This window comes from Aquarana catesbeiana, linkage group LG06, assembly GCF_042186555.1.
Source record: "Aquarana catesbeiana isolate 2022-GZ linkage group LG06, ASM4218655v1, whole genome shotgun sequence".
In the NCBI taxonomy this organism is placed as follows: Eukaryota; Metazoa; Chordata; class Amphibia; order Anura; family Ranidae; genus Aquarana; species Aquarana catesbeiana.
The window spans coordinates 20,081,031-20,108,176 of NC_133329.1; the positions used below are offsets into that span (position 1 = coordinate 20,081,031).

The 27,146-nt window shown below is 43.3% G+C and overlaps 1 protein-coding gene across 1 annotated transcript in view; it reads left to right on the forward strand.

Moving 5' to 3' along the window:
- The first annotated feature begins 4,487 nt into the window (after window positions 1-4,487).
- Window positions 4,488-27,146, forward strand: part of LOC141148215 (uncharacterized) — a 268,920-nt gene continuing 246,261 nt past the window's right edge. The window contains exons 1-2 of the mRNA XM_073635453.1: window positions 4,488-4,752; window positions 16,554-16,828. Of these exons, the coding sequence (XP_073491554.1) occupies window positions 4,631-4,752; window positions 16,554-16,828 (397 nt within the window). The 5' untranslated portion in view covers window positions 4,488-4,630. The remainder of the gene's footprint in view (window positions 4,753-16,553; window positions 16,829-27,146) is intronic.

The following is a 27,146-nucleotide window of genomic DNA, read 5'->3' on the forward strand; positions in this document are numbered from 1 at the left end:
GGAGGGGAAGAGGACTCCAGTGACAACCTGTGAAGCTCTGGTGAACTCCATGCCCAAGGGGGTTAAGGCAGTGCTGGAAAATAATGGCGGCCACACAAAATATGGACACTTTAGGCACAATTTGGACATTTTCACTTAGGGGTGTACTCACTTTTGTTGCCAGCGGTTTAGACATTAATGGCTGTTTGTTGAGTTATTTTGAGGGGACAGCAAATTTACACTGTTATACAAGCTGTACACTCACTACTTTACATTGTAGCAAAGTGTCATTTCTTCAGTGTTGTCACATGAAAAGATAGAATAAAATATTTACACAAATGTGACTGAGGAATGTACTCACGTTTGTGAGATACTGTATATGCTAAATAATGTGTCAGTGTAACACTTCCAGGTATTTATTATCTCTCACAGAGATCACAGTCCCCTGACAATGCCTTTATCTGCTTTTCTCTCCAGAGGGACAGCACCATATTTGTTCAGACATCATCCAGGGTCACCATAGGGTTATCACCTGTTAAGGATTCACCTGGACCGTTTGGGTTTGGAATCATGCGTCTCGGTTTCAGGCTGTCTGAGACCCAGACACATTATTCAAACCGGACTATGGTTTTAGGTTGCTGGCTACAGTTGTCTAAGCTGAGAGTTTCTGTTACTCTCTCTTTCATGCTGCCCAAAGCCAGAACTAACAACTCCCCCCACATACAGATGGGAGAGGAGAGAGGGCTCAATCTGCACCTCTCCCCCCCACCCCTCTGTGTCTGCCCACACTCCAATCCCCAGCACTGTACCTCAGAAAAGGAAAGTGGGGTGGAAAATTTGAAGTCCATGTCTCATGTATGTATCTGTTTACATGTTCATAGTTGCACTTGGCCTGACATTTTGCTGTTCTCATTTATAGCTTGCAATATCATTTGGCATACATTATAAAACTGCCATGTTTGGGCGCTTTGGTTCACAAGGGATTGATCGCCCTAGGATCGGTCACATCCCTTGATAGTGGGGCCGTACCTAGGACTCTTGGCTGCCCAATTGGTCCGCCTTTCGCACATGCGCGATACGGCTGCTCTCTGGGACAGCCTGCATTGAGTCCTCCTCTCTCGTGTTGGCGGCGCCGCGACGTCTGACGTCACCGCACCTCATGACGCGGTGGGCGTTATACGCTGCCGCGCCGGGGGAACAGCTGTCCGGCGCACAATACCTCCTCTGCTGACACTGATCAGCAGAGAGGTAGTGACGCCGGACTCCACCTACCCCCAGATGCATCAATCACAACCATCAGGAGCACACACTCCCCGCCCAATATAGGCGGGGTTACCTCCATTCAGCTGATCTTTAAAAACCTCCAAATGCAAACATATTGCTGTGCTGCACACCTAGATTGCATTTCTAGGAGGAGGTCGTGGTCCCTTATACTCTGCAAACTCCAAGTAAGCATTAGACTTTAACATCTTACTATAACGCATTTACTTATGCAATGTCATACTCTTGCCTTTTGCTATATTGGTAGAGAGTCTTATACATTGGGACTATTATCATTGATCCACCTTACTAACATAAAAAAATTTGTTTGTATGTTATGCACTACCAGGCTTGGTTGCTATAAGATAGCTGACCCATATTAGGCTAATGCACCTACCACCTCTGCATACCTGTCCAGGTATCATATTAATTTATATATATATATATATATATGCTTGCATCACATTCGTTTGATGTAACTCCAACCTGACAGCAGAGTCTAGATGGATATAATTGTATTTATTATACACATTGTACATTTGACACTCACCTCTTGATAGATTTCTGTCTGACCCGTTTACTTTTTGATATTTATACCACAATATTATTTTCTATATGTAGGGACGTACATTCCCCTCCTCCTATTTGTTGTTCCTCGTGGACGCTGGTGTTTTGGCGTGCTTTACCGTATCTATGTGGCTTCAATGATCTCCCCTTGACATATATCAGAAAGTTTCTACACTATCCTCAATTCCAGGCCTTCCATCATACAAATCCATACATGGCCTTTTACACCCAAACATGATGTGTAACTGATGCTATGGCGATGATGATTTGAAGCACTATTTGGCAAACTGTCAGGCTATAGTCCAGCTGTGATATGCAGTTAACTTTTTGAACGAGTAAGTCCCCTTAATATCTCTTATTATCTTGGATTTCTTGTTTATTTAGAGCTCCTATTTTTTCCTTTTCTTTATTTTTATTTTTTCCTTTTTCCTTCTGATTCCCATTCTGATTTTTTCATCATCTACACCTATGATATATGTCCATTATATATATATATACTAATGATTGGTATGTTTTACCTATGTACCTCCCCCAGATCATACAATAATCCTTACAGGAAACCCCTGAAGAAGGAACTGAATTTTTTTTATCCGAAACATGTTGGGTTCCTATGTACCACATATATGTATGCTTCCTCTAACCAGTATGCTCATCTATATGGTCTAGGTATTTTGTATGTACTGTTCACTGTTTTAAATATCGTTTTTGTATATTCCAAATAAAGTATATATTTTTATTACTTTTGGGCACTTTTCATACCAATCACACTACTCATTACTTTTCCCTTCCCCCCACCCATGTCTACTCATTAATATCTCCTACCCCCTCACCCGTACCATCCCAGGGTTTCTCCTTTTTTATCTTTCCAAAAATTTGAAGTCCAGCAGCCTCAGATCCATCTGGAGGAGAGGTGCTGACTGCCAAGGGGTGAGTGAGCTCACCATCCATCCCTGTCTGTGACTGAAGTCTCCCCCCTCCTGCCTCTAAGTGAGTACACTAATATAAATCAGGATTCTCAGAGCACCCCTTACATCAGAGTCCCCCTTTACACCAGAGGTCACAGTGTTCCCCCTCACATCAGAGTCCTCTCCGTACGTCAGGGCATCCCTTATGTTAGAGTCCCCAGAGTTCTCTCCCACATCAAAGTCTGCAGAGTTCCCCCCTTATAGGGAAAGGGAACTCTGCATGTTCAGATGTAAAAGGGGAACTCTGTAGACTCTGATGTAAAGGGGGACTCTTGTGATCAAATTTTATTTAATAGCAACATCTATGCATACTATGAGAAAAAAAATGCTGTGTGACTTAGAAGTGTTTGGGTTTGACTTAAAGAAAAGGTGGCAAGCCTAAGTCACCATCAATGTTTTTGACTGAGATGCCAGCACATACAGTAGATCATTTAAATCCTCATGCTTTTGCAGTTCTTGGCTGAGTTCACAACTGTCTGACACAGATTAGCCCCTGCTGCAGCCTTTCACCCTATAACTTGTTACAAAGTTACAATGTTGTAGTCTGATCACTGGGGGGGGTGAGACTGAGAAAATGCTTTCTCCTCTCTGCAGCAGACTCATGGCAGTACCTCAGCCTATGAAAACTCACTGACTGAAGATCAAGGAAAGCTTTTGATTATAAAAGTTTGAATTTTTTCAGAAGAATGATCCTGCTAAGGTATATTTTGATATGTCCAGAATTTATTTATACAGACGCGTACAGTTAGCGACAGGTCCACTTTAACCTTTTGCAAGTTTTTAACATGGGTGTAAAACATGAGTGTGAGGTTTCCTCTTACATAGTTACATAGTAGGTGAGGTTGAAAAAAGACATCAAGTCCAACCTATGTGTGTGATTATGTGTCAGTATTACATTGTATATCCCTGTATGTTGCGGTCATTCAGGTGCTTATCTAATAGTTTCTTGAAGCTATCAATGCTCCCCGCTGAGACCACCGCCTGTGGAAGGGAATTCCACATCCTTACCGCTCTTACAGTAAATAACCCTCTACGTAGTTTAAGGTTAAACCTCTTTTCTTCTAATTGTAATGAGTGGCCACGAGTCTTGTTAAACTCCCTTCCACAAAAACGTTTTCTCCCTATTGTGTTGTCACCAGTCCAGTATTTGTATATTGAAATCATATCCCCTCTCAAGTGTCTCTTCTCCAGAGAGAATAAGTTCAGTGCTCGCAACCTTTCCTCATAACTAAGATCCTCCAGACCCTTTATTAGCTTTGTTGCCCTTCTTTGTACTCACTCCATTTCCAGTACATCCTTCCTGAGGACTGGTGCCTAGAACTGGACAGCATACTCCAGGTGCGTCCGGACCAGAGTCTTGTAGAGCGGGAGGATTTTATTTTATCTCTGGAATTAATCCCATTTTTAATGCCAATATTCTGTTTGCTTTGTTAGCATTGCATGCCATTGCTGAGCCTATCATCTACTAGGACCCCCAGGTCCTTTTCCATCCTAGATTCCCCCAGAGGTTCTCCCCCCAGTCTATAGATTGCATTCAGATTTTTGCCACCCAAATGCATTATTTTACATTTTCCTACATTGAACCTCATTTGCCATGTAGTTGCCCACCACATTAATTTGTTCAGTTCTTCTTGCACACAGGAATCCGGTGTCTCTTCTAAATTAAATGACGAAAAAGATTTTATTGACATTAGTACAAAAGTGAAAGTGAAAGTAATGGTTTTCTTTGCACGCCCTCCCCTATGTACAGACATCTACACAGGAAGAGGAGAAGACGAGAACACAACGATAATAACCAGAGACATTACTGACCGATTGATCTTCTTATTCTCATATATACAGACGAGAGACCCCAGGAAATGGACGCACCAAAGGAAGAGGAGACACCACTAGAAGAAAAGAAGTCAGAATCAGGACAGGGGGCAGAATCAGAGGGACAGAGGAGAGAATCAGGACAGGGGGCAGAATCAGAGGGAGCAAGGTAAGATAATCTAAGTACATTGTATACTTCTCTGTATATACTTTGAAACATAAAGACCCAGTCACCATTTCTAGGTGTGCTGACTAGTTCATTAAGGATATACTTAGATCTGCAACAAACTGTCACAAGATAGCAGGCTGGTGGCCCAGTCAGCTGCAGACAGTGAATTTTGTGTTATGTGGCTGAGGGAGGGGGATGCTGATGACATCATTGACCATCACCAGCATTCTCACCCTTTTGTTGCATACAGCTTCAGAGCAAGGAATTTCATGGGTGCAGCTGATTGGGCCAGCAGACCGCTATCACGTGACTGAGTTTGGCTCATCCTTAACCTCCTGCTGACCATGTATTTATATCACCACAAAACGTTGTCTTTAATGGCCAGCTACATATGTGTCCATGGTGGCCTGACGTTCTGAAATAAGAGAGTGCCTCCAGAACACTGATCGGCATATCACTGACGGCTCTCAGTCACAGCTGCTGATTGGGATCTGTGGGGTGGTCTCCCGATCATGTGACTGCTGTGAAAGAAAATAACACGGGGGTAAAAACAGAACTGAAGACTCTGCTGAGTGATATAGTAACAGCAGACAGAGATTCAGTGATATCTATGCCTGTAAATGATAAAGATAATTGCTAGCACCAGCGGCACCTGGGCCGTAATGAGGGTGCGTTCCTCTGAATTAATTATGCATATCAAAACAGGAGAGAGAAAGAAAGCAATTCATCAAGGAGGAACACGCAATTACCAAAATATAAATAATGTTTATTGAAAAAATTCACTTGAATACCAATCAAAAAATATATGGTTTAAAACCAGGATCCACCACCAATATTAAAAGATGACAACGTTGTCATAAACCAACACAGATGGCCACCACAAACATACACCATGCACACCTCCTATTGAATAGATACAAAAAAATACCATCTACTGGGTCATCAAATGTGGGGCTGATGATTCCGGTAGGTATCTGGATTATAATAGGTATTGAATAGGAAGGGGGTGGATGGAAATGCAGCTGTAGGGGAGTCTAGTCCACTGTCTGAATGTCAATGGAAGAAAAGCTAGCCGTTGCCAGCGGGCTGATGTAGCAATGGATGCTGCTGTCCTTATTTATAAAAGTTCACCATGGACATTGAGTGAGCGGGACACAGTAAGTGGAGAAGGGAAGCGCCTGTATGTGAAGAGCGGTGGGCCCTGGAGAATGAGAGCAGGCTTAAAAGTGTAGCTGTGTCAGTGAATGATCAATGCTTACGGGTGGAACACATATGGCAAAGGTAGGTAACAGTCCTCAACAGGATGTAATAAGGTAGGATCTCACCCGAGTCTAGGCACACAAGACACACCGGTCCAGAGGAAAGCCATATGTTGCTCAAATCATCTCCAGCTGGCTGTTCAGGCTGTCATCCGTCCACGGGGATGGTGTCGCCAGCAGGATTCAGATGGTGGTGTTCAGGGAGCGTAATGATTGACCTGGAGAGTGCAGGATTCTACTGCGTTCAATCATCCGGTCATCCTGTTCCCGGGGGAACAGGACCACGTAGAGGCGCAGACAGGGATTCCGGGGCTGGTGGGTGGTTCTGTGGGAGGGCTATACAGAGCGTGATGGCATCAATCTGACGCGTTTCATCCGTCACTGGGATTTCCTCAATGAGGGAAAAAAAAATAATAATAAAAAAAAAAAGCCAATGGGGACAAGCAGGGATTCCCTCACATTGGAGGGGCTTACTCTCACTTCCTGTTGTGGCTATGAGACAGGAAGTGGGAGGAAATCTCCTCAATGAGGACATAGATGGCAGAAAAATAAAAAAAATAGAAAAACTTTAACCAATGATCTCCTTCCATTTGCCGTGACCGGCAATCATGACCCTTCCCGGGTTCACAAGCACCACAGAGGATGTTGCCGTAGCGTGGCATCTGGGTGGAAGTGACGTCAACGTGTTTCACAATAAACAATGTGTAGCTTCTGGACATGACGGTAGCATATGAGGGCTCCTTTTAACAGCGTTCATTCCTTGTGTACACCTACCATTCAAACTGAACTTCTTAAAGGAGCAACCCGTAATCTGTGAAGAGGCCAGAGATCAGTTGTTTATTAGCTGACACTCGTTTAATTGCTATGCATCTTGCTCATTTGGCAGTACATGTTTCGCCTTTCTAGAGCATTAAGTAGGTGGTGGTTAAGAGACCATACACATAATGTCAGATGAACATGGGATAAATGTGTTTAAAAAGTATCAAGAGCATATTTTTTTCCCTTCATGGCGCGCATCGCAGCTATCGGTGGAGCGGTGTGTCAATCTGACACACCGCTCCACCGATTTTGATAAAGAGCCTCCGGTGGAGGCTCTTTACCACGTGATCAGCCGTGTCCAATCACGGCTGATCACGATGTCAATAGGAAAAGCCGTTGATCGGCTTTTCCTCACTCGCGACTGACAGACGCGAGTAGAGGAGAGCCGATCGGCGGCTCTTCTGACAGGGGGGTCTGCGCTGATTGTTTATCAGAGCAGCCCCCCTCGGATGCCCACACTAGATCACCAGGGAAGCCTCCAGGACCACCAGGGAAGGGGGCAACATGTGGATGGCCAGGTATGTACCCCATGGCCATCCACATGTGAAATTATGTCAGATCTGTGCCAATCAGTGCCCACAAATGGGCACTAACTGGCACCATTATATATCAGTGATGCCCAGCAATGCCACCCATTAGTGTCATCAGTGCCACCAATCAGTGTCATCAGTGCCACCCATCAGTGTCCATCGGTGCCACCTGTCAGTGCCTATCCGTGCCCATCAGTGCCCACCTATCAGTGCCTATCAGTGCCCATCAGTGCCCATCCGTGCCACCTATCAGTGCCACCCATAAGTGCCACCCATAAGTACCCATCAATGCCACCTACGAGTGCCCATCAGTGCCACCTATGAGTGCCCATCAGTGCCAACTATGAGTGCTCATCAGTGCCGCATACCAGTGCCACCTATCAGTGCCCATCAGTGCCACCTATTAGTGCCCATCAGTGCCACCTATCAGTGCCCATCATCAGTGCCCGTCAGTGCCACCTCATCAGTGCCACCTCATTGGTGCCCATAAGTGCCGCCTTATCAGTGCCCGTCAGTGCAGCCATATCAGTGCCCGTCATTGAAGAAGAAAACATACTTATTTACAAAAAATTTTAAGAAACAAAGAAAAACTTGTTTTTTTTCATTTGTTGCGCAAAAAATAAAAACCACAGAGGTGATCAAATACCATCAAAAGAAAGCTCTATTTGTGGGAACAAAATGATAAAAAACTTGATTGGGTACAGCGTAGCATGACCGCGCAATTGTTATTCAAATTGCGACAGCACTGAAAGCTGAAAATTGACTTGGGCAGGAAGGTGTCCAAGTGCCTGGTATTGAAGTGGTTAATAACCAGCTTTTACTGTTCCCTGATTGGGCAAAGCTTTGCCCAATCATTGCAGGGCGTTCGGTGGGGCAAACACCCACCAAATACCCTGCAAATTTGGGTGTTCCCCCGAACGGGGCGAACAGCCAATGTTTAGCCCGAACTCATGCTCGGGCCGAACCATTCGCCCAAAACTACCTAGGACAATAGGCAGACAGATCAGCAGACTCCAAACACAAAATAACCAGATAGACATCAATACAGAACAAGGCCCTTAGGCCTGCACCCAATGTTCTGCACCGACATAGCAACAGATGTCCCCTATAACAACTAAAAACTCACAACACCGTACAGAGCCTCTCCCATGCCCCCAGGCAGCAAACAGGCTCTCTCTAGCAGAACTCCCAAGCTTATGACCAGGCCTTAGAATCCAGGCCTCACCCAATGCAGCTCTTCCTCACACAGCCACACCAGACAGAATTCTGGGTGGGAGGACCTCGATCACCTGACCTCCTCTAAATATATACTATCTCCCAGCATGCTTAGGGGCCATGAAACTCCTACTGATTGGCTGAAAGAGATATACTTATTCATACCTCAGTCTTACTGCAGCTCCTCATCCAATGCCAAAGGTAACATTGCCACCTATTGACAGAAGGGAAAAACCATAGTTGACGCAGGCTTAGAAGAAAACCCAAATGATCACAAAGACTGTAATTCATCCAGGTTAGTTACCACCTATCACAGCTAAATTTACTAATTTATTTAAGACAAGGATGCCACATGTACATGTGATTGACTGCCTGGCACCCTGTCTGGGTGCCTCCGCCAAACAGTGCCACCTGCCCTCCAAACCCTTCCAGCAGGCGGAGAGCTAATGTCAGCCCTTTACCCCAAGCATCATACACAGACAAGATGTTGAGGTAAAAACCAAAGGAATGACTCGTTATTGAACAGAAATACAGGTTTTTATACACTTCAGAAATAGCGGCACTCACCACGTGAACAATGCACACGTCAAACAGCAATCCAATTATCAGGTAAGAGTTAAAGAGAAACATTACTCATAACAACATGATACAAAATAATGTTCTATAGCAAAGAACATAAATTCCACATTATTAATTAGGCTACCAAAATGAATGTGTGCTGTAAATTGCCTCCAGCATTGCTCATCTTTCTTCTTGCAGATAGGTGGCCATTTTGCTGAAGCCCAGAGTGCCAGCAGTAAATCATAAAGTGGAACTAAAACCAACAATTTAACGATTTCAAAAAACAGTTCCATTCCTGGAATGCTGGGATTCCTAACTGTCACATTTGCTTGTGTCCTCAACCAAACTGTCAAGCCATCCATGGCAATTGCAGATCAAACAGAAACAGTGTCCTTGGCTGTGTAGCACTGCCCCCTTTGGGTTGCTTGGTAAGGCAAGTTCTCTTGTGCAGTCATGACCCTGTGAACCCTCCAGCCCTTCTGACACTCTAGGTTCAGACATGTTGTGTATACCCTTAAATGACACACAGACATAAAGCAGATTAGTCAGCCAAATCCTGATTATGGCCAAGACTATGTTGAAATAATGCTTGCAGCAATAACAGATAGTAATGACAAATGAATAATAACAACATACACAGTCACAATGGCATACATTAAGCAAGTTATTAATGGGTATAAGGATATGTTTTTGCTTTAAAGAAGAACCCCGGGCCGCCCTATAATACCTTTAATCCTAATGGGAGGTAGTGTACTATAGTTACCAGTAAAATGTCCCCTTTAAGAGCAATAAACAATAATGTCCTAAAAGCAAGGCCTTGCACTGTCTTCACCGGCAAAGTTGGAGCTCACAGAACAAAGATTCCTGATTGTAGCAAAGTGATGATAACCAATGCAAGATAGCAACTCCTGATTTATAGCAATACTATTTGTAATCCAAGTGAGTGTTACCTGTGCACAGTGTTCAAAGTGCAGGGCAGTGGGATCTGTAGGCATAAGCCCCCTCACCAATCCTGATAGACCTCGGCAGCCTCCCGGAGGGACAATCAGTCTCACAATTTAATGCTGAGCCCCTAGTCCCTTTCAAAAGCCTCTGTCCTGGTTGGGTCTGTCATAGTACATTCACATCAGCCTCTGTCCTCAAAGAGCTTACAATCTAAGGTCCACTTCCTACATCACATACTAGGACCAGTTCAGACAGGAGACTCTGGGGGTTATTTACGAAAGACAAATTCACTTTGCACTACAAGTGCAAACTACAAGTGCAAAGTGCACTTGAAATTGCACTGAAAGTGCCCTTGGAAGTGCAGTCGCTGTAAATTGAGGGGAAGATCTGAAATGAGGGGAAGCTCTGCTGATTTTATCATCCAATCATGTGCAAGCTAAAATGCTGTTTTTTATTTTCCTTGCATGTCCCCCTCAGATCTACAGCGACTGCACTTCCAAGTGCACTTGTAGTGCAAAGTGGATTTGCCTTTAGTAAATAAACCCCAATGTATACCCCAATGTATAAAGTTGGTTTACTTAATTGTCCTCCCTTTCATCACTACAAAGCATGCAATGCTGATGATACCCCCCGGGGCTCTCTAATGGACCGGTATCATCAGAGATTATTGAAATGTATTGGATGTATGGGGAGATCATATTCAGCACAATGGATGTCAAAAAGCAGCCTGTGTTAGACGGATCGTTGTATCTATATATACTGCGGAGGTATGAGATATCACAGAGAGAACCACCAACATCAACAAATATCTTCTACTGACCATGAGCACAACATTTAATGACACATAATATTATTTACTGACAACTGGAAATATTCCACTGTGATGCCAACTGATAGCAGGAAATCAGCCGGGTGAAGATAAAAGACTTGTCATTAAATCTCTCCTAAATGAGAGTCCCAGATAGATATATACAAAGTGGGGCCATAAGTGTGTGTGGTGGGTGTGTGTCATACAGAGTGTACCTAATGAAAGATGTAAACCTCAACTGGATGACATTTGTTCTGCGTACTATTGTATAATAAACCATTTTCAACTTTGATATTGTTTTCATCTCTTTGGGTCTCTTTGCAGCCACTTCCTGTCTACATGGACTGTATGGCATTTCTCAGATTGGGTTTCCTGATGGTGATATCAGTGAACCATTTCTGTACCGTGTGTAGCCACTACTCCAGACTTCACATCTCCAAACTTTATAACTTCCCCTAAGGCCCCTTTCACACTGGGGTGGCGTTGGCAGTAAAGCGCCGCTATTTTTAGCGGTACTTTACTGTCAAATTTGTGGCGCTATTCGGCCGCTAGCGGGGCGCATTTACCCCCCCCGCTAGCGGCAGCAGCGCTATGCTGGCAGTATAGTCGGGCTTCCCCCTTTAATTTCATTGGGCAGGAGCGGTGGATGCCGCTCCAAAGATGCTTCTAACAGGACTTTTTTTAGCGTCCTGCCAGTGCACCGATTCAGTGTGAGAGCCCTTGGGGCTTTCACATTGGAGTGTGAGGAGCGGCTCTTTCAGGGCGCTTTGCAGGCGCTATTATTAGCGCTGTAGCGCCTGCAAAGCGTCCCAGTGTGAAAGGGGTCTTAAGATAACACACCCCAACCCACCCTGTACCTGAAATCCCCCCAACCCTCATAACTACAAATACCCCCTTCACCTTGTACAGTATGGCCCCTCTGATCTACAGGAAAAATTTAGAAGAACACAAGCTCAAGGTGATAATGATGAAATAGAGAATTCAATATGGTTACACCTCTCCCTCTACTACCCCAATTCCTCTACTACCCCAAGACCCCCCGTTCCCATCCCCCAACCTGTGATCCCCCTTTCCCATATCCCGACCTCCGATATCCCTGTTCCTATATCCCAATCTCCGATATTCCTGTTCCTATATGCCAACCTCCGACACCCCTGTTCTTATATCCCCAATCTATGATACCCCTGTTCCTATATGCCAACCTCCGATACCCCTGTTCCTATATGCCAACCTCCGATACCACTGTTCCTATATCCCAACCTCTGATACCCCTGTTCCTATACCCCAACCTCTGATACCCCTGTTCATATATCCCAACCTCTTATACCCTTGTTTCTACATCCCAACCTCTGATACCCCTGTTCCTATACCCCAACCTCTGATACCCCTGTTCCTATAACCCAACCTCTTATACCCCTGTTTCTACATCCCAACCTCTGATACCCCTGTTCCTATATCCCAACCTCCGATACCCCCGTTCCTACATCCCAACCTCTGATACCCCTGTTCCTAAATCCCAACCTCTGATACCCCTGTTCCTAAATCCCGACCTCTGATACCCCTGTTCCTAAATCCCAACCTCTGATACCCCTGTTCCTATATCCCAACCTCTGTTACCCCTTTTTTACTATACCTCAACCTCTGATACCCCTGTTCCTATACCCCAACCTCTGATACCCCTGTTCCTACATCCCAACCTCTGATACCCCTGTTCCTATATCCCAACCTCTGATACCCCTGTTCCTAAATCCCAACCTCTAATACTCCTGTTCCTACATCCCAACCTCTGATACCCATGTTCCTATATTCCAACCTCTGATACCCCTGTTCCTACACCCCAACCTCTGATACTCCTGTTTCTATACCCCAATTTCTGATACCCCTGTTCCTATGCCCCAACCTCTGATACCACTGTTCCTATATCCCCAACCTTGCATACCCCTGTTCCTATAACCCAACCTGTGATACCCCTGTTCCTACATCCCAACCTCTGATACCCCTGTTCCTATATCCCAACCTCTGATAACCCTGTTCCTACATCCCAATCTCTTATACCCCTGTTCCTACATCCCAACCTCTGATACCCCTGTTCCTAAATCCCAGCCTCTGGTACCCCTTTTCCTACACCCCAACCTCTGATACCCCTGTTACTATACCCCAACCTCTGATACCCCTGTTCCTATCTGATATTCCTATATCCTATATCCTATATTCCTATATCCCAACCTCTAATACCCCTGTTCCAATACCCCAACCTCTGATACCCCTGTTCCTACATTCCAACCTCTGATACCCCTGTTCCTATATCCCAACCTCTGATAACCCTGTTCCTACATCCCAATCTCTTATACCCCTGTTCCTACATCCCAACCTCTGATACCCCTGTTCCTAAATCCCAGCCTCTGATACCCCTTTTCCTACACCCCAATCTCTGATACCCCTGTTACTATACCCCAATCTCTGATACCCCTGTTCCTATATCCCAACCTCTGATACCCCTGTTCCTATATCCCAATCTCTGATACCCCTGTTCCTATACCCCAACCTCTGATACCCCTGTTCCTATATCCCAACCTCTGATACCCCTGTTGCTATACCCCAACCTCTGGTACCCCTGTTGCTATACTCCAACCTCTGATACCCCTGTTCCTACATCCCAACCCCTTATACCCCTGTTCCTACATCCCAACCTCTGATACCCCTGTTCCTATATCCCAACCTCTGATACCCCTTTTCCTACATCACAACCTCTGATACCCCTGTTCCTAAATCCCAACCTTTGATACCCCTGTTCCTACACCCCAACCTCTGATACTTCTGTTCCTACATCCCAACCTCTGATACCCTTGTTTCTATACCCCAATTTCTGATACCCCTGTTCCTATACCCCAACCTCTGATACCACTGTTCCTATATCCCCAACCCCTGATACCCCTGTTCCTATATCTTAACCTCTGATACCCCTTTTCCTATACCCCAACCTCTGATACCTCTGTTCCTATATCCCAACCTTGGATTCCCCTGTTCCTATACACCGACCTCTGATACCCCTGTTCCTACATCCCAACCTCTGATACCCCTGTTCCTACATCACAACCTCTGATACCCCTGTTCCTATACCCCAACCTCTAATACCCCTATTCCTACATCCCAACCTCTGATACCCCTGTTCCTATATCCCAACCTCTGATACCCCTGTTCCTATATCCTAACCTCTGATACCCCTGTTCCTATATCCAAACCTCTGATACCCCTGTTGCTATACCCAAACCTCTGATACCCCTGTTCCTATATCCCCAACCCCTGATACCCCTGTTCCTACACCCCAACCTCTGATACCCCTGTTCCTATACCCCAACCTCTGATACCCCTGTTCCTACATCCCAACCTCTGACACCCTTGTTCCTATATCACAACCTCTGATACCCCTGTTCCTACAACCCAACCTCTGATAACCCTGTTCCTACATCCCAACCCCTTATACCGCTGTTTCTAAATCCCAGCCTCTGATACCCCTGTTCCTACACCCCAACCTCTGATACTCCTGTTCCTACATCCCAACCTCTGAAACCCCTGTTCCTTTACCCCAACCTCTGATACCCCTGTTCCTATATCCCAACCTCTGATACCCCTGTTCCTATATCCCAACCTCTGATGCCCCTGTTCTTATATCCCAACCTCTGATACCCCTGTTCCTATATCCCAACCTCTGATACCCCTGTTCCTATATCCCCAACCTCTTATACCCTTGTTCCTATATCCTAACCTCTGATACCCCTGTTCCTACATCCCAACCTCTGATACCCCTGTTCCTACATACCAACATCTGATACCCCTGTTCCTATATCCCAACCTCTGACACCCTTGTTCCTATATCCCAACCTCTGATACCCCTGTTCCTATATCCCAAGCTCTGATACCCCTGTTCCTTTATCCCAAGCTCTGATACCCCTGTTCCTATATCCCAACCTCTGATACCCCTGTTCATATATCCCAACCTTTGATACCCCTGTTCCTATACCCCAACCCCTGATTTCCCTGTTCCTATAACCCAACCTCTGACACCCCTGTTCCTATATCCCAACCTCTGATACCCCTGTTCCTATATCCCAACCTCTGATACCCCTTTTCCTATACCCCAACCTCTGATACCCCTGTTAATATATCCCAACCTCTGATACCCCTTTTCCTACATTCCAACCTCTAATACCCCTGCAACAATGTCCCATCAACATCTTTTGCAGTGTACCAATGCCCCATCAACATTGGTCACAGGGTATTACCAGTGCTCCATGCACATCTGTCACCGTGCACCAGTGCCCCATCAACATATGTCACAGTGCAGAAGAGAATCCAAAAATAATGGAATCCAAAATAATAGAAAAGAATAGAATAGAAAAAACAATAGAATAGAATAGAAAAGAATACAATAAAATAGAAAAAAATATAACCTAACCATCTTCAGCAATTCAAATTTTGAATAGAATTAATTTATTAGAAAAGATTAGAATAGAATAGGAAAAAAAAGAATAGAAAATAATATAATATAAGAGAATAGATTAGTGAAGCAATAGAATAGAATAAAATAGGAAGAATATGACCACCTTTTGAATAAATTTGAATACAAATAGAACAGATTAGAATAGAATCCAAAACAATGGAATACAAAATTATAGAACATAATAGAATAGAAAAGAAGAGAATAGAATAGAATAGAAAAAAATGAATATAAAGAATACAACCATCTTCAGAAATTCATATTTGGAATAGAATGAATTTGAATAGAAAATAAAATAAGAGAATAGAACAGAAAGACAATTAATATAAAATAACAAAATAGAAAAAAATATAACCGTTATACTCTTATTATTTCATTCATATCTTATTTCATTGATTTTCTATTTTATTCCTTATTATTCTTTTCTATTCTATTCTTTTCTATTCAAATTCAAATTTTGGAAGATGTTTATACAGGCATACCCCGCTTTAAGTACACTCACTTTACTCTCGAGTAAGGACATACCTGTGAGTGTATATAAAGTCGCTCTCAAGCTAAAGCTACAGCTGAGTAATCCGTGCACGGATAGTTCAGATTCCCCGCTACATGGAAGCACATTCCCTGACCCCCCCACTACAGTCCCTGACCCCCCTCTACAGCTCCTGACACCCCCACTACAGCCCCTGACACCCCAGAAGTGAAAAAAGGTATTGCTTCACTTTAAGTACATTTTTGTTTTACATACATGCTCTGGTCCCATTGTGTACTTAAAAGTGGGGTATGCCTGTATATTCTTTCTATTTAATTCTATTCTATTGTTTTTCTAGTCTATTATTTTCTATTCTCTTATTTTCTATTCTATTCCTTTCTATTATTTTCTATTCTATTCAAATTTGAATTCATTCTATTTGAAATTCAAAATTCCGGAAGATGAATTATACAATAATGTGACAAATCATCATGACCTGGTGCTGCCCCTTTAACCCTGCTGCCCTAGGCAGTGGCCCATGAGTGCCCTTATGTGTACATCATTATGGTTACAGATAGAGGTCAATTCTGAATGTTGCTTCGAATCTGTATACATCATTTCTTTATATTACTTTTACTGTATATTTATGTTAACAGATAAAATAACCTTTCACTGCTTCTCCTCTGTGTTGTTTCAGTGATAAGAGAAGTGGAGTGGAGTGTAGAGAACGTCTGACCATCTTCACCCTGGACCAGGATATTGTTGTGCTACAGCTATTAAGGCTTTTTTCATCAAATTCAGATTTTAAGACTGGGTCTCCGTGCCCCATTTTTCAAGTTGAAGAAGATACATGGAAATCTGAGGTTGATGGATCCTCCGTCATTGTTCTTCATCTCTCACACTCTCCGGGGACCGCTCTGCCGGATCTGTCTGATGTGAAGGAATTTCTGGATTACTGCAGAGAAAAGCACGGTAAGAGAGTTGTACCAAGTCCCAGATGAGAAAGGGATCTACTGAAATCTGGATCCACTATGAATGGCTCCACAGATCAGATCACATTCTATGTAGAGATTTTTCATTGCCCTCTAATGGGTCCTTTCATTAAGAGTTAAATACTGCATAAATACTTAATTCCACAGTAGGCACTTTGGGTTTGGTCTGAGTTTCAAGGGGTCCCAACACAAAATAAAAAAAAAAAACCCACACAGCGTGAGGTCCCTGTCATATTCTATACCAGACCCTTATCCAAATTTGCAGCCTGCTGCACAGCCATATCAGTCGTCCACATGCCCATAAAGTGGTTGTAACCCCCCCCCTACCTGTGACATTTTTTCCTATACAGTCAGGTCCATAAATATTGGGACATTGACAAAATTCTAATCTTTTTGGCTCTATACACCACCACAATGGATTTGAAATGAAACGAACAAGATCTGCTTTAACTGCAGACTTTCAGCTTTAATTTGAGGGTATTTACATCCAAATCAGGTGAACGGTGTAGGAATTACAACAGTTTGTATATGTGCCTCTGACTTTTTAAGGGACCAAAAGTAATGGGACAATTGGCTGCTCAGCTGTTCCATGACCAGGTGTGTGTTATTCCCTCATTATCCCATTTACAAGGAGCAGATAAAAGGTCCAGAGTTAATTTCAAGTGTGCTACCTGCATTTGGAATCTGTTGCTGTCAACTCTCAATATGAGATCCAAAGAGCTGTCACTATCAGTGAAGCAAGCCATCATTAGGCTGAAAAAACAAAACAAACCCATCAGAGAGATAGCAAAAACATCAGGTGTGGCCAAATCAACTGTTTGGAACATCCTTAAAATGAAAGAGGGCAACGTTGAGCTGAGCAACACCAAAAGACCCGGAAGACAATGGAAAACAACTGTAGTGGATGACTGATAATTCTTTCCCTGGTATAGAAAACACCCTTCACAACAGTTGGCCAGATCAATAACACTCTCCAGGAGGTAGGTGTATGTGTGTCAAAGTCAACAATCAAGAGAAGACTTCACCAGAGTGAATACAGAAGGTTCATCACAAGATGTAAACCATTGGTGAGCCTCAAAAACAGGAAGGCCAGATTAGAGTTTGCCAAACTCTACATAAAAAAGCCTTCACAGTTCTGGAACAACATCCTATGGATGAATGAGACCAAGATCAACTTGTACCAGAGTGATGGGAAGAGAAGAGTATGGAGAAGGAAAGGAACCGCTCATGATCCAAAGCATACCACCTCATCAGTGAAGCATGGTGGTGGTAGTGTCATGGCGTGGGCATGTATGGCTGTCAACGAAACTGGTTCTCTTATATTTATTGATGATGAGACTGCTGACAAAAGCAGCAGGATGAATTCTGAAGTGTTTCGGGCAATATCTGCTCATATTCAGCAAAATGCTTCAGAACTCATTGGACGGCGCTTCACAGTGCAGATGGACAATGACCGGAAGCATACTACGAAAGCAACCAAAGAGTTTTTTAAGGGAAAGAAGTGGAATGTTATGCAATGGCCAAGTCAATCACCTGACCTGAATCCGATTGAGCATGCATTTCACTTGCTGAAGACAAAACTGAAGGGAAAATGCCCCAAGAACAAACAGGAACTGAAGACAGTTGCAGTAGAGGCCTGGCAGAGCATCACCAGGGATGAAACCCAGCGTCTGGTGATGTCTATGTGTTCCAGACTTCAGGCTGTAATTGAATGCAAAGGATTTGCAACCAAGTATTAAAAAGTGAAAGTTTGATGAATGATTGTAAATCTGTCCCATTATATTTGGTCCCTTAAAAAGTGCGAGGCACATATACAAACTGTTGTAATTCCTACACCGTTCACCTGATTTGGATGTAAATACCCTCAAATTAAAGCTGAAAGTCTGCAGTTAAAGGACATGTTGTTCGTTTCATTTCAAATTGTGGTGGTGTATAGATTCAAAAAGATTAGAATTGTGTTGATGTCCCAATATTTATAGACCTGACTGTACGTAAGCCTATATGTACACTGAAAATATCTCCTAAACGTGCGCCGATGCCATTTCTTCCCCAGCGAGTGCCGTGACTGGTGGCTCCCGCGCGCATGTGGAGGAGGGAAAAAGGGCGAAGATGGATGCTTCCACCAGCGGGGACATCGTGGGATTCGTTGGCAGCTCATTATGCTTTTACATTGCAGGGGAAAGGTTTACTTCCTCTTTTACACATGGGGGATACCTTGATGGGGGGGTGAGGACATCTTCCACACAACATTGTCCCTGTAGTTGTGGTGGTCTGCAGGCATTAGGTTTTGGAACCTTGAAGCATCCTTTAACAATAAGGGGATCCCCACATACCACCTCCCTCCATGTGAATGAGTAAGAGTTTAAAAGGGTAACTCCACTTTCATGGGACAAAAAAAATAGCAAATATAAAAAAAATATATAATAATAATAGAGCATATACATTTGCAACACAAGTCATATTGTAATTGAATGTTACTAAAATTTACCTTTCCTTTTCAATCTGCAGCGCTGTCATTTTCTGTAAAATAGAAGAAGGAAAAACTGCGCTAAGACTTAAACTAAAGAAACGGCAGCAACTCAAATGTGGAATACACACAAATAACAGATAAAAATAAAGGATGGTTGCGCCCAAAACAAATAGATCACTATTGATGAGAATAGTCCATAAACTCAAAAAGTTGATTAGCACCACAGTGATTCCACATCTAGGAAAAAGTGCCCGGCCACCATATAAAATGCCTGCTTACCAGATAGTAAGCAGAAAGGGGCGTTTGGCTATAGCCCAGCCACGGCCTTTGTCTTCCAGGATGGCTGCTGAATACACACAGGAATAGACTCGGTAGTGGCAACCCCCTAAGTGTCTCCTTGATTCATAACCATACGGAGATGGACCCAGGGTAGGCTCAGAAAGAAGATAGACTGACCATAGCGTGACACTGTATACCAATTTATTAAAAACAAAGTGGTATTGCACTTACATATGTGAAGATAAAAAGATTGCATAAAATCAATGCTGGCCGGCAAACACAGGAGCCTGTCCTCTTCTCAACAGCGTGGTGAAGTCGGTGCGTGCCCTCCCAGACATGTTTCGTCATAGGTGACATTCTGAATGGGAATCGATCCCCATTGAGAACATTTGTGTGAAGAACATGATAAAAAATGTGTTTGGGTACAGTGTAGCATGACCGTACTATTTTCATTCAAAGTGCGACAGAGCTGAAAAATGGCTTGGGCAGGAAGAGGGTGTTAGTGCCCGGTAGGCAAGTAGTTAAAGTGGTTGTTGTTGTTGTGCTCCTCAAACCATTCCTCAAACCATTCTTGAATTCAGCAGACCAGGCCACTTTCTTTCATTGCTTCATGGCCCAGTTCTGATGTTCCCGCACCTATTGTAGGCACTTTTGCTGTGGACACGGGTCAGCATGGGCACCCTGACCGGTCTGCGGTTACACAGCCCAATACACAAACTGCAATGCCCCTTTCTTCTGCTTTGAACACATCAGCTTTGGGGATAACATGTTAATATGCCACTCACTTTCATATGCTATTGTAAGGTGGTGGAAATGTTCATCAGCTCCCTAGAGGCCTTCATATTATAAGTGGAGCCTCCGGGCTGCTTGTGAAAACTAGGTCACAGCTTATATAGAGGTCACATGATCAGGAGCCACTCTGATTGGACCCTGACTGCGGGAGTTAAGAGCCAGCAGCTGTGCAAAGTGTCAGTTGCTGGCTCTCAAAGAAGAGGACATTTCATAATGTAACAACGGCATGGGACATCACGCTGGAGAATATGAATACACAGATTACAGGCAGAAAGGTGAAAAAATGATACAAAACCTTTGTGAATGGAATGTACAGCCAGACTGTTTCACTTTTTCGGTATAAGCAGGGAAGCTCAGACCTCTGCAGTGTGTAAATGTGCAAGTCTAAGGAAAAAAAATTATATTAATATGAAATGTAACACATTCTACCCTTGATTTTTTTCTCAGACTCCACTCATTACTAATAACTCTTACTAAACAATAATTTGCCTTGAAGGCAACCCCCTCCTGTATTCCTGTCACTGAGAAGGTGTTTCAGTCTTTTGAAAAAGTTCTTTAGAAAGTACATTTGAAACAAGTCCAGGCTTGCAACACATCAAAGGCTTTGCTCTCCACAGCTCTTGTGGTCTTCCATCATTCTGTCCATCATGAAGCCACTTTTCTCTGGTATTCCTATGGATCAAATTGGAGACAGTCTGTGGAGTGGAAAATGAAGCAGATCATCTGTCCCTTCTATTAATAAATAAACAGTAGACCCTGGCCCTTCAGCTACAATCTATCCTCTAACTGGCTTTTTGCCAGGATCTCTGATCAACACTTTGCCACCTGCCTGTATCCACTTCTGACCCTCCCAAAGAACATCAATAGGGAGGAGAGGAAATATTCTGATATTTCCTAGAAGATCATTGCTGTTTTATTTGGAATTTGATCCTATAGAGCAGGGATATGCAAATAGCAGGCCTCCAGTTGTTGCAAAACTACAAGTCCCATCATGCCTCTGCCTTTGGGTGTCATACTTGTGGCTGTCAGAAACTTACTATGCCTCATGGGACTTGTAGTTCTGCAACAACTGGAGGTCCGCTAATTGCATATCCCTGCTATAGAGCCTCACTTTCCACTCTTGCTGAGAAGTATCCACTAACCAAGTATCAGCCACTATCCTGAAGCTCATCTGCCAATGCAAATATAACTCCAAACCTTCCTGCCAGATTCCCTCTCATTACTATATAGGCTTCAGCTTCAGATACGTCACTCTTGGTTTTTATGTCATGGGAAGCAGTACCTTGGTACTTGTTAAGCCCTGTTCTTTTAGGATCCTTACATAAATACTGAAATCTGCACTCCAGCTGTGGAGTCTGTGCCCCAGACCTCACCATCCTCTCATATGGTATGCTTTTGGCTATTGGCCTAGAATTTAACAACATGACTGCATGTGTAAGGACCCATTTCCACCCCCTTAGTGTATGGGTATAAGTTTGCGTATCTGGTCCTTCAATAGCCCGTTAAATCTTTCAATCAAACCAGCTGTCTGTGGATGGTATGGAATATGGCACAACCAGTACACTCCAGAATCTATTGCCCATTGCTGTACTGTTGATCCGGTGAAGTGTGAGCAGTTATCACTTTGGACTGGTTTAGGCCAACCTTAAGCAAAAAGTTTCTGGAGTAGTTGAAGTGTTGCAGCTTGATCTGCATGTTTGCAAGGATGAACAAGTAGAAGTCTCAAATAGGTGTCTACTGCAGTGCAACAATACCTCAGTCCATTGTTTCCCCAGGGCAGGGGACTGATGAAGTCAATCTGCAAAATCTCTGCAGGCCTCTCTCCCCTCTTAATCAACCCAGTGGAATACTTTTGCAATGGCCATTGTCGCACTTCTCCACACACTGTACAGTTCATCCATTCAGTGGACTTCCACGTGGGCATCCAAGTTGTCAGTCCTTTAAACACCGCCCAGCTGTCAGTGTAGATAGTGACATGGGAAGAAGGTTCTTCCTGAAGAGTCATTACTACAGCTTTCAATTCTGCATACTGACTGGACCCTCAAATTCCGGTCTCCTGCAGTGTCTGTACTTGGGTTGTAGGCTGTTGCTGTCCATTTACACCTAGACGAGGTGACTATGGCTGAACCATTGGTGAGCCATGCTGACCCTTTCATATCTTCTGACAGAGACTCAATGGGAGATGACTGCAGCATTGGAATTTCTTCTTCTGGCTGGGTGCTGGTAAAAGTGACAAGCCCTGCCAATTGTTTTTAAATGTCTCTGACATCCCCAGTTGCGATACCACCTTTTTCTTGAAGGTACCACTTCCATTTCATCAGTGGTTCTGGGCTACAGCTGCCCTAGTGGTCAGTCAATTATCACTCACCCATCCTGCTATTGGCAATGCAGTATGGATGGTGATGGTGACTTTCCTGTAATGGTCTCTACATGTTTAAGTGCTGTGTAGGCCTCAAACAGGTACTTCTCTAGGGGCGTGTATCTCTTCTGTGACCCTGTCAGTTGTTTGGCCCAAAAGCCAATGGGTATTGCTCTCAGTCCTTTTTCATTTGACTGCCACAGACTCCAAGATATGGTGCCATCCTGCTCCACTACACCCAGCTGAAATGGTACTCCTTGTCTCATGGGTCCCAATCTTTAACAGTAAAAATACAGGACGCTTAAAAGTTACTTAAAAATGGTGTAGACTCCTCAAAATAGTTATGAAAAGGTTGCCATCATCCCTATACAGCATAAGATAGGAACCTCAAAGAAAGGGGATTTTTAAGGCAACAATAACAAAAATATAAAATTTGAGTAAATTTATTGATACAAAATTAGTATTAAAAGCAAATATAATTGAATCACAAATACAATTTACATAAAAGAAGAACAATATGATATGTTACATGTTTGTAACATATCATATTGTTCTTCTTTTATGTAAATTGTATTTGTGATTCAATTATATTTGCTTTTAATACTAATTTTGTATCAATAAATTTACTCAAATTTTATATTTTTGTTATTGTTGCCTTAAAAATCCCCTTTCTTTGAGGTTCCTATCTTATGCTTAAAAGTTACTTAACTTCGGTAATGCCCTGTACACATGACCGGTTTTCCCGTCGGAATAAACTCTGAAGGTTTTTCCGATGGAGTTCCGATGGAATTCCGCTCAACCTGTCTTGCATACACAAATTCACACCAAATTCCGATCGTCCAGAATGAGGTGACGTACAACACGTACGACGACACTAGAAAAAGGAAGTTCAATAGCCAGTGCTCCTTCTGCTAATCTTGTGTTTATCTCATGTTAGTAGAAGTTTGGTGAGAGACGATTTGCGCTTTTCATACTCGTGCTTTTCCGATCGTTACTGCTCTTCAGTTTGTGCCTGTGGGGTTTGTCTCTTTTCTTCAGTGCATCTAGTCAGTTCGTATCTGTATTTCAGTGCGTTCTTGTCTGCTCATTTCTGATTTTCATCTCGCTCTTCACAGGCCTTGCTGTTCTTCAGTGCGTTCTGTTCATTCATTCTGATCAGCCGACTGTTTTGAAGCCATGTTATGGGTACATACTCATCGTAGAGTTCGTGCTGTGTGGGGGCTTGGTGTTGGGGTTCATACTTGGACCCAAGCCCAGTCCATGAACAGGGTGGGGAGGAGTTCATGGACCAAGAATTGGTTAGTCCAGCGTGACCAATTCTCTCATATGCCTTTCCTGCGTGAGATCCAGGAGAATAATCCTTATGATTTCAGGAACTTTCTCTGGATGACGGACTCCATTTTTTACCATCTGTTGGCTTTGCTGACCCCTTATACTATGAAGCAGGACACTTGCATGCGGCAAGCCATCACTCCTGAACAGAGGATAGTTGCCATGTTGCAGTACTTGGTGATGGGGAGAAGTCTGCAGGACCTCCAATTCTCTACAGGCATCTCCCCCCAGGTTCTGAGGATCATTATTCCAGACACCTGCCATTATACAGGTCCTGCAGAAGGACTATATTAAGGTAAGTTTTCTCCTTTAACATCACATTCTATGTATTTAATGGATGCTAATCTATTGTATTTCATTCATTATTCCCTAATTACCATGATTGTAATATGCTGTGAATGTCCTCTTTATCCTCATGCATGCTGTAATCTTTTAATGCTCCTTTTTTTCCTTCATGCATATTTTCCTTCACTAACCTCCCCAGCATGCTATCCTGGGCCCATATACACCTATAGCCTAGTCACTTAACAATGTATTTTGACAGCTCCTTAGTAGTGCTTTACCTTAAACACCCCCTAAATGTGCCCAAATGTTATTGTTGTCCCTAAATTCAGGCAGAGTGTCAGAGGCTTTTTTTTTTGGGTCCCAAACTCAGCTCGAACCCTCCCTCTCCCCCCCTAAAATTTTTACAATGGGCCATCAGAGGGGGTGAGGAATCTGATAAGTGGACCTTATATTTTTGTCTTTAAATACTCCTTAAAATAAATGTTATACTGATGTTGACCAAGAATGTTTTTGTGTAATCTGCTTGCAATGTCATGAGCAAAAGTAATAATATTTTTTGTCTGGTTTGACTCCACAGTTTCCTTCAACGCCACAGGAATGGCAGACTGTGGCCTCCCATTTTGCCGACCGTTGAGACTTTCCCAACTGTGGAGGGGCTATAGATGGGAAGCACGTCCACATCATGCCACCACCCCATTCGGGGTCTTTCTATTACAATTATAAGGGTTTTAATAGTATAGTGTTGATGGCGGTGGTGTCGGCACAATATGAGTTACTCTATGTGGACGTGTGGAAAAATGGCCGGATGTCGGATGGAGGAGTCTTCACCCAGACCGAGTTCTACCAACGTGTCCAGACTGGTGGCCTGGCATTGCCACCTGCTGCGGACAATGTTGAAGGACTCCCGTTCATCTTTAATACTGATGAAGCATTCGGTCTGGGTGAGCACCTGATGAAGCCATTCCCTCAGGGGACGCTCACCCCGGGAGGAGGGTTTTTAACTACCGGCTGGCCAAAGCCAGAAGAGTCGTTGAGAATGCCTTCGGGAAAATGGCCAGCCTGTTCCGCCTGTTTCTGACAGCAATACATATGGCAGACTACAAAATTAACCACATCACCTTATCCTGCTGCATATTGCACAATTTTTTAAGGAAAAATGCCCAAAATTACCTTGCCTCAGTTCGGCCTGAGGCCGGACTTCCTGCGAATCCCCTGACAGGCCTGGATGCTGCCTGTCCTGGCTTGGCACCCCAAAGCACCCGTGAAGTTCGGCAGAAATATGTCAATTATTTTACGGGTAGGGGGGCATTGCTATGCCAGACAATGTGTAAATACGTTTTTAATTAAAAAAAATGTTCTCATAAAATCTTGAATTTTCTTTATTGCTTGTGTTTCTTTTTGGTTGTCTCCTAGGTTCTCCTAGTGCACTTGTAGTGCCAAGTGGATTTTCCTTTAGTAAATAAGCCCCATTGTCACTGTAAACACAAAATTACTTCCAAAACTGGTATTGAGCATTGAAAGAGGAAGCCGCACATTGTTGATTGTAAAAACTTTTTTTACTCTGTGCACATTCACATGTGCGTTATAAAAAATTTTTGGAAACAGGCACGTTTCTAAACATAACATACACAACTCTGCAACTTACAAAGTTCAACGTATAAAAACTGAGGGCAATATAAGACATTATAGTGTCAATAATGTCTTGATATTGCCTTTATCAGATGGGGTGATGTCACCCCTGTAAAAGCCAAATTTTGAAGATGCACACAATTTGGGAGTAAAAATGGGTATTTCCCTCCTGATCCCATGTCTAATGTCAACATGTGCTATCCCCCATCATGGGGGATCAATGGACGTGTTTTGGGGGTGCAACCCCTTCCTCTCACCTAATAGAGTTACGAGTAAGGGGTTGCACCCACAAAACGCGTACATTGATATCCCCTGATGGCAGATAGCACATGTTGACACACCAAGTTTGGCTTTTAAAATGTACAAAAAATATTTTTGTTTAGTACAAAAAATGTATACATGGTGGCATTTGGAGGATATTTAGATTCTCCACAACACATCAATCATGTTCTTCATTTGTTGTTCAAGAACATTGATGATTATGATGTTGATTTCACGATTCTACACTATGATGTCCTGGATTATCCTTTGTGCACTGTCACTTGTGAAATGTTCAGCTTGCTCTTCCACAACCAGCACATCACCTAAAAATCAGAGTAAAAACATGTATTATAAATATGCAGGCATACATACAGTATATTACCTGAAGCTGGGGTGTCAGACACTCACTCACCTGTTGTGGTGACAATCTCGCCCACTTCCTCCACCTCTCCTTCCTCCAGATCCTCGGGGTATGGTTTTGTTCTGAGTTCCCATTTTTTCTGAGGTGGGGGGTTCCTGGTGTCCTCTGAGTGGTGCCCTCCGAGTCTTTTCTCCCCTATGAGAATGAAACAAAAGGTATACTCAGCGCACAGATATTTGAGTCCAGAAATAGGAATATGAAACATTGCTGGGAAGTGTTGTGGAAGCTCATATTAGCAAATGTATTTCATATTATTCATACTGATTTACATATATTTTATTGATAATAATAATAATTATTATTATTATTATTGTTACATATAAGTGTTTTTATCCATATTATTATTCAATAAGTAAAGCAACAATTATTAATCTTTAATAATGTATACTGTGTTTTCCATAGATTTAGAAAGTCTTTTTAAGTGTTGAACTTTAAATGACCTCTGCTTTATGACAAGTACTTGTACACAG